The 15,429-nt window shown below is 38.0% G+C and overlaps 1 protein-coding gene across 1 annotated transcript; it reads right to left on the reverse strand.

Moving 5' to 3' along the window:
- Window positions 1–887: 887 nt before the first annotated feature.
- Window positions 888–12,450, reverse strand: CRLF2 (cytokine receptor like factor 2; the record flags this gene model as incomplete). Its single annotated transcript, XM_083882248.1, has 8 exons — window positions 888–1,160; window positions 1,619–1,703; window positions 2,728–2,842; window positions 4,875–5,037; window positions 5,807–5,946; window positions 7,521–7,693; window positions 8,413–8,524; window positions 12,333–12,450. 8 exons carry the CDS (start codon window positions 12,448–12,450, stop codon window positions 888–890), a joined length of 1,179 nt encoding a protein of 392 aa, XP_083738374.1.
- Between the last annotated feature and the right edge of the window lie 2,979 nt (window positions 12,451–15,429).

Below are 15,429 nucleotides of genomic sequence, written 5' to 3' on the forward strand. Positions count from 1 at the left end.
ATACTTTAAAAGATGGTGTGTTTAGAAATCTTTAGAATATTGTTCTAAACTTATTTTTTTAACTTGTTAAAAAAAGCCCAAACCCCCATTTTCTAAAGGAAAACAAGAGACTAGTATATGCAATATGAACAAGAAGTCTTAATTTGTGTCTACAGCTGCTGATTGCACTAAACCCCAGTTCAAAATACACAAAACTCAGTTAAACATAAATACTGTTCAAAACGAACTTCAGCTTTCTAAAATTAAGCCTGCAAATGCTGACTATTCAAAGACTGTAAGATACAGAGGACATGACCTTCAGAGGAAACACTTGAAGCCCTGCTGTTCTGGAGGAAGCTGCCTACACAGAAGTATCTGCGGGCTAAAATGTGATTCAATACTGTACATCCTCTCTCTTCTCTTCTTAAATGTGGGCCTTATTCCTTCTCTAAAAAACCCTTAAGGAGTGCCATGAAATGCAAAGTTACACAATAAAAATCTCTTTACGTGAGATGGCAATATCTCTTTGTTTCTCTCTTCATTTGGAAGGAACAATGGTGTACACACTGCTCTACACACTCCATAAGCCAAACGACTAGACCTCAGCTCTGCTGACATATATTATGGAGGTGCTCCTGTGCTCTCCTGTCCACAGCAGGAAAATGGGGCTTAGGAATAAACCTCAATTAGAAGAACAAATCCTAACTTTATAAATTATCAGGAGTTGGTTTCAAACACTTGAGTCTGCCCAAAACATCTTAACTGTTGGGAAAATACAGATCTAAAAATACAGCCCAATGTCTTTCTTGATGTGAATCTTATCACAATTGCCTTTTCTATTCAGTCACTCTCCCAAACTTATCAGGATTTTTATGCAGTTTCTTAACACCTTCTTCATTATGCAGCTTTTATAACATCACATACATGTCATCATTCATTAAAATATTGAAGCCAGCAAAAGGAGCTGTAGTGTTGGATGTGGGTATCAGGTAGGCAATCTCAGCTGCTTTGCTGTCATTATTTTCAACTGCTCCTGGAAAAGTGAAGATTTTTTCCAAAGGCCCTGGTTTCTCACTGTTCTTCCCATCTTCTCGCTGGCTTTCTGCCTCAGTGATGGACTCTGGGTCTTCATATTCTAGTTTGGTTTGCAACATCATATGGTCACTTTTGTCTAGCCATTCCTAGAAAAATTAAAAGGTTAATGTTGGCAGAGATCAGTTATCTGTCAAAAAAAACCTGGTTGTACAGATACCAATTTTCCTTTCATATTGGCATCTTTCCATGATAAGCCACAATGGACAAGATGTAAAGGAAGCAAAGTAGAGAAGCAGGACATAAAATAGCAGGACAGAAGAAAGACAGAATGAAAGCAAAGAAAACAGGATTCCAGAACTGCATACAAACTCCTACTTATTCCTGAGACCACATAAAATACAGTTTAGTTTTAATTAGGACCCTTAGAAAATCTTGGATGTGTAAAATATCTGATGCTCCCTCTTTGACAGACTCATGCTTTCTTTGACTCAAGCCTTGACTTAATCTAAATTAAGACGAAGTTTAGATGAAGATTTAGGCAATGGAGCATATCTGTATTAATGCTTCAGTACTAATTTGAATTTGTATATTTTTTTCTTTTTACCTGTAAGTTTCCATTGTGATCATTGAAGAGATCAGCAAATGGGTATTTTGGGTCTGGTATAGCAGGAAGGACTGAAGTCCAAACCCTGCAAAAAGAAAAAAAAATAAAAATCGATGTTTTGTTATCGCACAGTTATTCATACAAAAATCTCCTTCAGCACAGTTCTGTACCCACAAATATATTTTACATGACACTACTCTGTTCTTCATTTCTTTTAAATGTGTCCTAAAGTCAAAAAGCAGTTATAACAGTCTGATAGCATCATCAGGCTAAGACAAATTATTGATGAATTTTCAACCAAACCCCAGCCTAGCAAAATCCAGACTTTATACAAACTTCCAGCTATCAGCATGTGCCATTCTGTCTGATGTAGTAATCAGACCTTGCATTCTCTGGTTACCTTCCCCTACACAGGGAAGATGGTGTAGCAACCAGCTGTATTAGCTGACTTAGTGAACAACAAACGTAAATGTGAACCAGAGAAGTGCAGGAGAAAAAACTATTATGAACAAAAAGGGTAATTAGAGTTACAAATACTTTCATCTGTGAAAATATGTCATTTTTGCCTTTTTTTCTCCACCAGAAAAGTCAAAATCTGGGGCCTTTGCAGGTTTGTTTGGGGTTATTTTTAAATTGTAAATTCTAAACATGAACAGCATTACTGAACTGCCAATTGAAATATTGATATACTCCTATTAAAGTTGAGGGCACCCAAGTTTACTTTATCCTACTGCAAACAGATATTTTGATTGCTTGATGAAGGTCGCACAAAAGAACATTGTTTCAGAAGAAGTAGCTAGAAAAATTGGCTTCTCAGGATTTAACTAGATTTCTTAAAAAAGAGAAGAAATTAAGTGGAAGAGACACAATTTTATCCTGAAACATTGTCCTTTACCAGAATTCTTCCAATTTTACAAATTAAATTCCTGGATGTTTGGAAGGCCCAGATGTATTATTCCTCAAATAGTGATTAAGCTACTGACTTCTACATCTTCACCATGACTTCATTTATCTGATAAGAACTTTCATCACTAAGAGGCTTCATTCAGAATGATATCCCTATTTTCATGACGTGGCTATTTAGCAGTAATCAATAACTCTATATTTACCTCTGCCATTTACACAGAAGAATCAAGAGGATGAGCATCATTAAGAGTATCGCCAGCGAACAACTTAAAACAATTTCTGTTTCTGACTGAGGAGTTAGATCATCATCACATGAATCTAAGAATAATTACAAAAAGAATATGTCATATTTTTTTTTTTTTGCTTTAACTGCAAATGTTCCTAATCATGCTAAAATGTTGACTTTTCTTTAAAAAAAATTTAAAAACCAGAAAAAAAATTTAACGACAAATAAGACAATTTATTATCTTATTATATAAGACAATTTATTAAGACAAATAAGACAGTTTAATTTTTCAATTGAAACTGAAAAGAAAATCTCTGCTTCCCCAAACCTTGCAACAAAATAAAAGTGCGTTTTTATTTATCCAAATTGACCTGGTACAAGACAACAGAGGGGGCTTTTAGGCAGTGTAGATGCATTATGAATGAATCAAGTATTTCTACTCACCTTCATCACATTGCATTGACAGGGATGAAGCACCTTTGTGCTATGAACTGTATTACATACACCTACTTACAGTCACTAAAGCTGCAAATGCAAATTTGCATGTACCCCAAGTGTCTTATCTTCCAACAAAAACCAAGCAAAAAGCCAGCAAATCACAAGAGTTAATATCCAGAAAGTAACTAGTGGCATGTAACACCTCACATGCAAGTATATAAAACTAATGAATTTGTGCATTTTTCTGCATCCTCAGTGCTCTTCCTGCAGCTTTTGTAATGCAGCCTCAAATCTTTGCCTCCTACTACAGGCCTTCTGGTCCCCACAAAAATGCCATACCCCTGGATGATTATTCATACAGGAGCAACTGTCCAGCCTGTTCCACCTCCCTACTCTGTTTAGCTGCCAGGAAAAAAGTAAAAATTACGACCTCCTGCTAAGTGAAGTCTTCAGAGTTTATGAAATTTTTTGAAGCTTCATGGCTTTATGTCATTATAGATTTAGAGTCAATAATTCATTAAAGTCCTGAAGAAAACTGCTTGCCCCAGTGAAGGGGCTGTGTCAATGTCACTCCAGGGGCACACAGAATGTCTTAACCACTTAGACTGTCTCCTCTGCTATGTTCTTCCTCACAGGTACCTGCTGACAGCTTCTGGTCAAATGGTAAGGCTGATTACTTGCCTGCTCTCAGAAATGCAGAAGAAGACCACATTGTCCTTATTTCTTAAAGGCATTTGCGAGCCACACCTGAGGACATGCTTGAGGCTCACAATTTGCATAGTGGAAGAGTCTTCTCTGTAGGTCAGCACTGTGGCCATGAGTACACAGGCAACCTACAGTCCATGATTTCATCCTATCTTTGTCTACATAGATTGTCAAGTGAGCTAAAAGCCCATTGCATTTTACAGAACTCTTGTCTTGTTACACTGGACAACTGAGGGCCCCGTAATTGTGATAAAGCCTAGCGGGTGGAATTTTGTGCTTAGATAATATAAAGGTGTTGGTATGGTGTACAGTCTTTTTTTTTTTCCCACAGAAAATCTGGGGTGTGGTTTTGATAAGCAGTAAGAATACTGTTTACATTGACAATCTAATTAACGTCAGTCACCCTCAGTTAAATACAACTGTCTGGTAGGAAAGCAGTGCTGGTAACTGACTTTGCTTCCCTTCAATCTCTTTTTCCCCATCCTCCTTGTTTTGATCAATCCAGCATCCGTGACCATCAGACTTCTGTGACCTGTGGTCCTGTAGTTCAGCTGGATGTACTTGCAAAACAAACTGCCTTCAAAAACTGGACATCAGGGATTTTCTTAAGAGTTCATATTTGATGTTCAAATATCATAAATAGGCACCCCCCTTCAATACGCACACCCACAGAGCCCTCATGCATCACATCACTGTCACTGGGGGATCCTCTATGCTATTGTAACACAAATAATAACATTCCTAACTTTGCTGATTATGACATATATTGATAGCTTCAGGGGCCATCAGGAATAAAGTGGACAGAGTTAAATTAAATAAGTGCAATTAAACATTCATGTGAAGTTTCTTTGATAACTCAAGATGGAGAACAATAGCACTACATTAATTTGCTGCATGTCCTCAGTTTCTTTTGCAGTCACCCCTTCTTCCACTTTGACAATGTGTATACATATATACATATATATATATATTAGCTGTTACCTAATAATGTGCCATTCATCCAAAATGTTTCAGCTTCCCAGTCACTGCTGTAATTAACTACGTTGCACTGTGGTACTCGCCTGTTCAGTCTGACCCGGAAAGAGTAGCACTTCCTTGGATCAAAGCCTTGTTCTCTAACGCTGCAGCATTTAGCAGTTCTGGACTGAGAAAGAAGGTTTATCATTGTTAATTCTGCTTTTCAAGACAGTGCTTCAAAATATTTCACTCACGATCACAGCTAGGACAAGGAATAGGCCAATGCAAAACCTCAGAACTGAATGTTAACTTTCTGAGTTTACAGGAATTCTGTTTTTTGATTGACTTTTGACTAATCATATCCATTCCTTGTTGTCTGGTATGAAGTTGAAGGTCCTAGCAACCATAGGACATAGTGCACTATGCTACAGTTGCACATTTTCAATATACAAAGACACTCCAATCCACAAAATATTTACAAGTTATATTTGAGAATGGAAATGCTTAAGTTAGTGAAATAATATTTGGAAATACTTAACAGCTAATTTTAGAATAAATAAAAATTCTGTGTATTTTTTTTAAATTCTATTTAATTAGGTTTATTTTCATTAATTTTCTTTTTTTTCTTTCTTCTTTTCCCTATCTGTTTTCTGCCTCCATCTTTCCAAACTCCTCTATTCTGAATGTATGCCTTCTCCTTAGATTGCCCTCAGCTCTTAGGGCAGAAACTGCTTTTAACTTGTAAATTATTTCTGGCATGGAAGAAACCCAGGGTTCTAAAAATCTAGATGTTTTCTGCTAGCTGCTATATTTGAAAATATAGGATGGAAGAAAATTTGGAAAAAACTGTATTTTATAGTCTATGGATATGCTACTTCCACCTCCTTCTATTGTTGATTAAAAGTGTGATGTCCAACTGCTTTCAATGTTGATTAAAATTGTGACATACAACTCACTTGCCACTCTTTGTCAAACTTGCTTTTGTACTGAAGCTCAAGTCTCAAGCAGTGTACATTTCTCTCTGGTTTATCACAGCTTACAGTAACAGTGTCCTCTTCCCAGAAGAAGGTCACATTTTCTGGTGGATTGGGCTTTACTAAGAAGAAGAGAAACAAATTTTGCTATAGCATCCTAAAAAGCACTTTAAAGTTGAAATAATTTTCTTCCTTCTTGGGCTCAATATTTCACTGAGTAATGAGAGATGAAGGTGGACTTTCTTCTTGGAGGTTTTGCTTTTGCAACTGACCTCCCTATTAAACAGCAAAATGAAGCTTGACACCATGACACTGTTCACCATTTGAGGTGCCACATTCAAAGGCAGTAACTGTCTCACATGAGGAACCTATTGTAGCTACCTAAGGAAAGGACTTCCATCTCCTCATGCTCCCTGCAATCCAGACAAAGAAACAAGCTTCCTCATGGGAAATGAAGTGACAAATTCAGTACCATAAAACCTCCAAGACCTGCAAGAATTTTGCAGCTGCTGGAGGCCACATATGTGGGATATGGTGGGACATCTGCAAAAGCCCTGTGTTCTATCTATGCACAACTGAATCTGCCCCTTATTTGTTTTTAGAGGGTCTGAAGACAACTCCATGGTTTGACCTATGCAGCTGGTAAGTCTTCAGCAGTGGGAAATAAAGGGGTTAAGAGTACTACCTGTTTTCTCAATCCTTCTAGTTGCCTTTTTGCATTACAAAAACTCTACCTTCTTAATTTAAAGACTTCAGACTGATTTTTGATATTTCTCCTCTTTTACTGAACCCTTTTGAAAATTAATTTTGCTATTAGTGGGTGTTTAATGGTGAAAATTTAAGAATCAGGCTGCATGTTTTCATAATTTAAGAGAAATTGGTAAAATTCTGAGATATGAAAATAATCTCAAAGTTTGATGCCTTGACAGATTTGTATTTAATCCCTTTTGCTAAAACATTATTAGTAAATTTGGAATATATATCTTTTTTCCAGATAATTCTCTGTTGTATATCTTCTGTGTGATTGCTATTAGAAAAAAATCGCTCTATTTTGAATGATGTAGGTATGTAAAATTCCAGAAGTTTTTGATAAACTAATCTGACACTAGATGTTGAATATGTATTTGGGGACAGGAAAGGTTTAATAAAAACAGGAACATCATCTCTTTAGCAGTAGTAGGATGTCCCTTTTACTCTGCCAGACTATAGCATAGCCACTCAGCTAATTTCTATTGGCATCCAATGATGGCTTTGTGACAGCATCTTTGACAAGAAGCAGTTTTCTGCCTTGCATTGCATGAAAGATGGCAACGGAATGAAGGTTGAAAGTATGAGAAAGATCACACAGTCAGCACTAAGACAAAAATTATTATTCATTTTCTTGACCTGCACTAGACAAAGGACACCTATATATATATTTAATATTTTCATTTGGATTTTGAAACTGTATTTTTTGGGACCAGTCTGACTGTCCTATGTTATCTCATTTAAGTGCAGCTGCACACAAGCCTACGTAACTACTGATGACAGCAGGGAACAAAAATCAGCATGAAAATCAACAAAAATAAGAATGAAATAACTGTAGTTTTGCTTTGATGTGCACACTAAAACCATTCTATATGCTATATAACTGATCTCTTCTCAAATTTAAAGAACTGGAAAACCTGCTAAAGTAGTCCTGATTTTTCGTACTTACTGTAAAAATCAGATTTTAATTGTTTTAAAAAAAGTTCTTCACTTCCATTGCTGTTCCTGATAGAAATGGCAAGGGTAGGTCCTTCTCTCTTAAAAAGACATCCAGAATTATAATCTTGATCCAATAAATAGGCAGTACATGGCTTCCAAACTTTGTGCTTGCCTTCACCAAATCTGTAAGTGAAATAATATTGGTAAATGGAAAACTTAACAATTAACACAAGTTAATTATTTTTTTACTGCTCTTTATTTTTTCTTTTTTTTTTTTTTTCAAATACCACACTGAGGAAAATCTGAGTATGTTTTTTCTTGAATTCAAAAATTACATAGTGGTGTGAGGGAATTCATCACAAACTTCACCGAAATTACAGCCCTGGGTTTTGATGCAGTCTGAAATAATCAAGTTTCATTCATGATGTTGTTTTCTAATAGGAGAATGACTTGCTCAAAGACATGCTCTCATGATGCTGTTTTCAAGACTGTATTTTGAAAAGTTTGTCCACATATGCAACCCAGAAAGAAAAGATAAGCACTATGACTGTCCTTAACTAAAATATTACACTTCTGTTAGTAAATAATGATGTCAGTTAATAAGGAAAATATAGACACATATGTGGAAAAAACACTTTTGATGGTGCAAATAGCGTTAACATTTAGCACAATGATGGAGGTGAGGGATAAATCTTTCATATTATGTCTGTTGTGACTGATTACTCACCAGGTTTTTTGACTTGTACACTTCTGTAGGTTGTGGATATAAACAGGTTTCATGCCAGATATTACAAAATGTTAAAATCATTTCTAGTTCACAGAAGACTCAAATGGACTTGGATATTTCATTCTCCCTAGGTAAATCCTTTAACAAGAGAGGAATAGGAACCGACAATACTCACGTGTAAAAAAATGATACATTCTCATTATGAAAAAGCTCTCTTGTTGCCCATGTGATCTGCATCTTCTCCTTATTGAAGTTGATTATTGTGATGTTGATGGCATCTTTCCCACCTGCTCAGGACATTTACGGAGAACATGACTTCAGGAGTGAGTGAGAAAAGCATCCCTTGATGTTAGTAGGCAATCAGTATTTCTAAGATATCTATGTAACAGGCTCAGATGGTTGTAAAATAAGAAGACATAAGAACTTCCAAAATACAGGGAAATAGAGTAAAATAACAGAGAGGTGAAAATTAGAATTTCCAATTAATGGAACGAAGGCACGCACAGCGCCAGGAGAGAGAGACTTGGCCACATGTTCCCGGGACCAAAAAGTGCAGACCGGGCTCATTCACACAGTGCATAAGGCCCATACCTTGAGGACAACTTCTCCCATAATCCCTGCTGAGGAAAATTGTTTGGGAACTAACACTATAGGGAACGTCTGCGTAAACTGTCACATGTTTGCTGCAAGAAACAAGGAACTATCACCAGAAATGCAGACCAGTCAAGATCCAGAAGAACACAGAGCAGATCACCACAAGTCGATGTATTGCATATTTGATCTATGGCTGATTCCACCTTAAATACAAGCTTGACCATTTAATGTCCTCTGACTGCACACAGATATTTCCTCTCTGATCATGTCCTTGTTACTGTCCTTGCTAGGGACACAGGACTCCAAAATCAGACACTGAAGATAAACCTGACACTGAAGAAATGGTGAAATTAAGAAGGCAAAAGGATTAGAAATCTATTCTATATCAAAAATTATTTTGCATTCTATAAGATGCAAAATTGTGTTTACTTGAATGAATAAAAAGGAAAAAAATGTATTATCAAGAAACCACTCAAAGGTAAAATTTTCAGACTTCTCTCCCCGGCTGTGAAGTGTTTATCACTAAAAATCTTTCTTGCAATATTCCTCTCTAGAAGAGAATAGAGGATTTTAGCTTTGCTGTGTACAATTTATGCTCCTCTGGGGGTTCAAAATTTTAAAATATTTCTTATGAGCTTTTCATCATATCCAGTCATTCTGATTACTTCATGGGAATCAAGAATAACTATTCTCATGGTGGCTATCTTTTGCTCTGTAATTGACACAAAGAATGTGAGACATGGTTTCAAGTAAGAATTTTGCCTATTTTCATATCTATATCTCTGTCTAGGTGCTTTATGACTGCTCTAATTAGAACATTTTCATAGAGGTGTATTTGTGGTGCAACATGTAATTCTGTCAAACTCATTCAAGAGAGTTATGACAAAAATCCAGGACATACTTTATTCAACAATAAATAGAAAGTTAATGGAAATGGAATAGAAATTATAATAAACCATCTGGTGATATATATGTATATATATATATTATTTCCTGTGCTCCAATTTTAAAGAATTACATAAGAAATCAGTTTCAACATAATGAAGTAGGCGTGTAGGACAGAGTCTTACCAATCTTTTTTCAATAAAGACTTTATTTTCAGATCTCTAGTCAGACAAATTTCCTTCTGTGCTTCCCAATTTCATGAGTCGTGAAGCCTTTTGGACTGTAGCATGAATTGTACTTTTTGTAAATATATATTTGCATGTATCTTTTCAAATTATAAAATGTATATTTGGCTTATTTACATTTCAACATGAAGGCATGCATAACCTAAGTGAGTTTCTTTAAAGTTTAGATTAAGTTGACATCAAATCCTCTGAGGATATATACCGTTTATCTGAAATATATTTTTTTCTTTTTGATGATGTTTCCCTTGCCATTAACTGAAAAGGTGTTTGATTTTAAGCAAGTATACACCTATACTTCTAGAGGCAGAATCATTTGGCTCTTCTGTTAGTAGAAAGAGAAAGAGAATAGAGGAGACCACTTCTCTCCCTTTGATGGAATTCTTTTGAATTCAGCTGTGACATCATAGATCATTCTCAGCTGGTATGTCTGCTCTCCCACAGTAATTGCAAATATTTAAAGCCTTCTTATTATGGTCCTGGAGGCATACAATACACCAAAGCCACACATTCATAATTATTCTTTCTATTATAATAATGGATAGATAAAAAGGTCAAAAATGTTATGAATAGTCAGTCCCTGGGCTAAAAGAGGTGGCACAACTTTCTGTCTGAGGTTGACCTGCTGGTCTATCTAGGTATGCAGCATGCTGCAGTGCTGCAGGACACACACCAGTGCCCTGGAGCAAGGGCTTCAGAGACAATTATCCAAGCCTACACATTTCATAAAACCAGACAGAGACTGGTAAGGTTCCACACAAGACTTGAACCTCACAGGCCCTGCTGGGCATCTAATTCTTCTCAGGATAGAGAAGTATGGAAAATAGCACTATGGTGTGTGGAGAAAATAGTTCTACAGGGGAAAAAGAAAAGAAATTTCCTTGAGCAAAAAATTATGCAAATACAACCATGAGCAAGAATATGATCAAGTACTTTCCACCTCCTTTCTATTTTTCAAAGTTTATTACTGAGGAAAAATACTACTGAAAGGGAACATGTAAAAAGGTTAAATGCCATGGAACAAATTTTAAAAAAAGAAAGGGAGAGGCAGAATATCAGTCTTCAAAGATAACAGAATGAAACATGCATGTACTGGAACAGTCGCTGCCTCATTCATGCACAACAAAGAAGAAAAACCACTTTTGATTTCCTTAGACTGATGAAACCTGATTACTAACCACATGTTGAACTTCCACATATTGCAGTACACCGTACAGAAACTACCTGAGAACAAAACCCAGATCTGAACCTATAGTCTTTAGTTAACCTTAATAGTACTGGTCAATGAAGAACAGTTTCATTTTTTTAACAGGAACAAGTGTAAGCAAATGTGCCATTTGTGCACAAGACTGCTGAATTGGACACATAGGGCAGAGAATGAATAGAAAACATCTTTTCAAGAAGAGGAAAAAGACAGCAAGTGACATTTTGAGACAAGGTATAATTCTTATGGCATAATTCTTAGAATCCACCAAATGGAGTGCTTTGGGGTTTTTCTCAGGAGATCACTGACCATTGCCAGGCCTCACAACACTGCATGAAATAAGCCTCACAACTCTAATTTTCAAATTTTGTTTGACAAAGGCATGCCATCAGTACTGCATGGCCATAGGTGATTGCCATCTCAGGGCAGGGAAGTCACCTACCCTCACAGGATAGCCAGTGACTCAAAAGGACAATTAACCCTGGGGAATCAGGTGGTGCAGCATTGTCAAAAATGGTATTTACTATTTACCATATGTTTGGCAGAACAGAGAGCTGACTTATAGTTGATAGATTGTAACTTTAATGAATTTCTTTTTCCTTATAAAATGAATGACATAGAACTTATGGGAAATTAACTGGAGTGAAGATTAGATTTTTGATGTAGATGTTGAGCTTTATGTTTGATTTCTGTAATAATGCATTTATCTTTGATGAGCTATAAGTAATGGCATCACAGGCAAATATCTAAAACAGAGATGTTCTTAGGCAGCTAAATGGCTGGTGTTTAATAATTTTGCTGTGTAATAATATTTTTCTCTTGATGCTTTCTCAGGAGCAAAGTATAGCTGATCTTTTCCCATAGTGTTCATTCTTTCAGAGTACTAAGTCCAGAAGTCTTACCTTGAATGTGTTTTATCCTTCATTTTTCTGTGAAGGCTAGTCTTTTCTGGCTGCAATTTACTTTGTCAGAAAATTCTCATAAAAATCTGTTATCTTTTGTTTATTCGAGGAGACCACTTTCATTTCTGCTGGATGATAATTTTTGTTTGGTTCAATCCTCTAATCAAAAAAAGCACTAAATATTGTAACACATGAGGTAAAATATACACAGAAATATCGTTAGCTGGTATATAAATTCCTAAATAAATATATGGAGATTTGAACTTACCAGAAGATTGTGACTGAGAAGCCACAAGTTTGCCCAGTATGAAGACCATCAAACATGTTTGAAAGATGAGTCTCATGGTTGGAATGACACAACAGACTGTGAAGAAATGAGTAATCATAATCTCTGGATTTACTATTTGATCACTTTATACCAGATGCTGGAGGGAAGTGGAGGAGCTGACTACAGGAAATAAAAAAATGGCTTATCTATAGCTACAAACAAATCAGAAGTGCAGGACTTCCTTCATACAATGTAAAAACAAATCCTCAGAATACAAGTGTCTCTTTTTTTCCAACTTTATCTTCTCACAGCTGTATCAATCAGAGGAGACCATAGCCCTGATGCAAACTGGGACAAGGTAGCTGTGCTGGTAGGTGTGACCACATAGAATCATAGAAGCAGTCACAGGGTCACAGAACAGGCAAGGTTGGAAGGGACCACAGTGGGTCATCTGATCCAACCTCCCTGCTCAGGCAGGCTCATCCCACATGAGCACATGGCACAGGATTCTGTTCAGATGGTTCTTGAATATCTCCAGAGAGAGGAACTCCACACTGTCTCTGGACCATATGTTCCAGTGTGCAGTCATATGCAGTAAAGTTCTTCCCCATATTCGGGTAGAATTTTCTGTGCATCAGTTTCTGCCCATTGCCTCTTGCCCTATTGCCTGTCACCTCAGTAAGAGCCTGGCTCTGTCTTCTTGGCACCCCCCCTTCAGATACTGACAGGCACTGATGAGGCCCCCTCTCATCCATCTCTTCTCGAGGCTGAACATCTCCCTCTGCCTTTCCTCTCAAGAGAGATGCTCTTTGTCACCCTCTGCTGGACCCTCTCCAGGAGCTTCATGTCTCTTGGGCATGGTAGCCCAGAACTGGACACTCCATATGGGACCTCACCAGGGCTGAGTAAAGGGGCAGGATCACCTCCCTCAACCTGCTGGCAATGTTCTTCCTTATGCATCCCTGGACACCGCTGGCCTTGGCCCTAAGGACACACTGCTGGCTCAGGGACAGCTTGTTGTCCACCAGGACCCCCAGGTCCTTCTCTGCAGAGCTGCTCCCCAGCAGGTCATCCCCAGCCTGTGCTGGTGCCCAGGGTTGTTCCTCCTCAGATGCAGGACCCTGCACTTGCCCTTGTTGAATTCCAGACGTTTCCTCTCTGACCCTCTCTTCACATGTTGAGATCCTTCTGAAGGGCTGCACAGCCCTTCAGGGTGTCGGCCACTCCTCCCGGCCTTGTGCCATCAGCAAACGTGTTGAGGAGATACTCTGCCCCTTCATCCAAGTCATTGATAAATTACTTAAACAACATTTGGCCTAGTATTGAACCTTGGGGGACACCACTAGTGACAGGCCTCCAACTAGACCCAGCACCATTGATTATGACCCTCTGGGATCTGCCATTCAGACAGTCCTCAATTAGATATTTTTTTCCTATCTGGTCTTGAGCTTTTTCTGTGCTTGCATCAGAAAATGTATAGTAGCCTTCTTCTCATGCAGGGGCTCTCCTGGGCAGATGATCAAGTCAGTCATGGTGCATGTGAAATGCCCTGGGCACACACACCATGCTGCCTGAGACCCCTGAACTACATTTTGCTGCAAATTTCTCAAGAGTAGAAGCTTGTCTGCCGTGCCTGGGATGGGAATAAACCCATAAGTGCTGCCATGATTTTTTTTAAGCTTATTTTCATCCCTCTTAGATCCCTACCTAAAATGTTCACTGTCCTTTTTAACCCAACAGCACTATTTGTCCAACGAGACCTTTTTCAGCTTAGTCACATCATCAAAGTCTGCATGACCCAAGAAGACCCATTCAAATCTCAGTAATTCTTGGAAACCCCAGCACGACTATCTGACATACATACAGTATTCTGTTAACTGTCTGGTCCCTGCTTTGACCAACTTCCTCCAGGGAGCCATTAATTCCTGGAACTAAAGTAACAAGCAACACAAAAGTCAAATACTAAACCAGGTCGTATGTGATAGTTAATGGAAAGCTAACATCACTCATGGTTTCCACAGCATTGCAAAACTCAGTGAGATAAACCAAAGCAAAGGTCCAAAATCCTCTGGTTCTTCAGGACATGGTAACTCCCACATGTCCCCATTTGGGTTAAAAAACACATTTTTCATCCAAGAAATGAGTCTTATCTGTCTTTAAAGAACATATAAGTGTGATGGAGCCAAATCTGTCCATTTCTGCATTTCACACAGGTAAAATACACCAGACTGCAGAACTCCTAAGGCAGTTCATTGTTAGGAGGGAATGGATAGAGGAAGTCAACAAAAAAAGTAAAGATATCTAAAATAACTTCTGGATTATAATTATTTTGATTTTGAGACAGTATATCTAAAACAAGGTCTAATTCTCAAGCAATAACACTATGTTTTCACTCACCTTCTCCATATACCATGTGTGCTGGCACCACAAGTAATTACCCCTCCCACCAGTCTTGTCTTCTTGCTTGTATATGGAGGTCAAACAAAATCTCTGTTTTTATTACTTTGGAACCCAAATCGAGGGCTGAGGTCCTGGGGAATAAAAATGGCATCTAGGTCAAAAAACTTGCTTATATTAAGCTGATGCACTGTTGAGCTATTTTTGCTACTGCTGAGAGAAATATCAGATTTGGCACTGGAGGGATGTAGGGCTTTGGCACCTCCCACCTCTCCCCCACACAGGCAGATACCGGCCCAACCATCTGCCTTAGGTTCTCTTTACTGGAAGCCAGCTCCAATTACCTGGTTTGATTTTTTTCATGATCCTAGTCCATGAACTGAAAAGCTGCGAGTGATACTATAGGATCTGCTCTCCTGGAGGACTTTTTCTGCCTGCCTGCAGGAGTGTGCTTGATTAACCTGCCCATGTCCTCTGGGTCATTGCTCTCAGGAGGACAAGGCCAGAGCATTGTCACAATGTGGCCCGGTTTCAGGGCTCACACACAGTGCAGTGTTGGATTATTTGGCCTGAGAAAACAAGATTCATTCTGCAACTTCATGCTGGAATAGGGAAAGCAAACGGTGAAGGTGAGCTGCAAAGTATCAGCAAGGTCTTCTGATGCTGACTGCTAGAAGAGAAAATTCTTAGCAAGACACAC

Source organism: Zosterops lateralis (genome assembly GCF_965231275.1).
Source record: "Zosterops lateralis genome assembly, chromosome: 2".
Lineage (NCBI taxonomy): Eukaryota > Metazoa > Chordata > Aves > Passeriformes > Zosteropidae > Zosterops > Zosterops lateralis.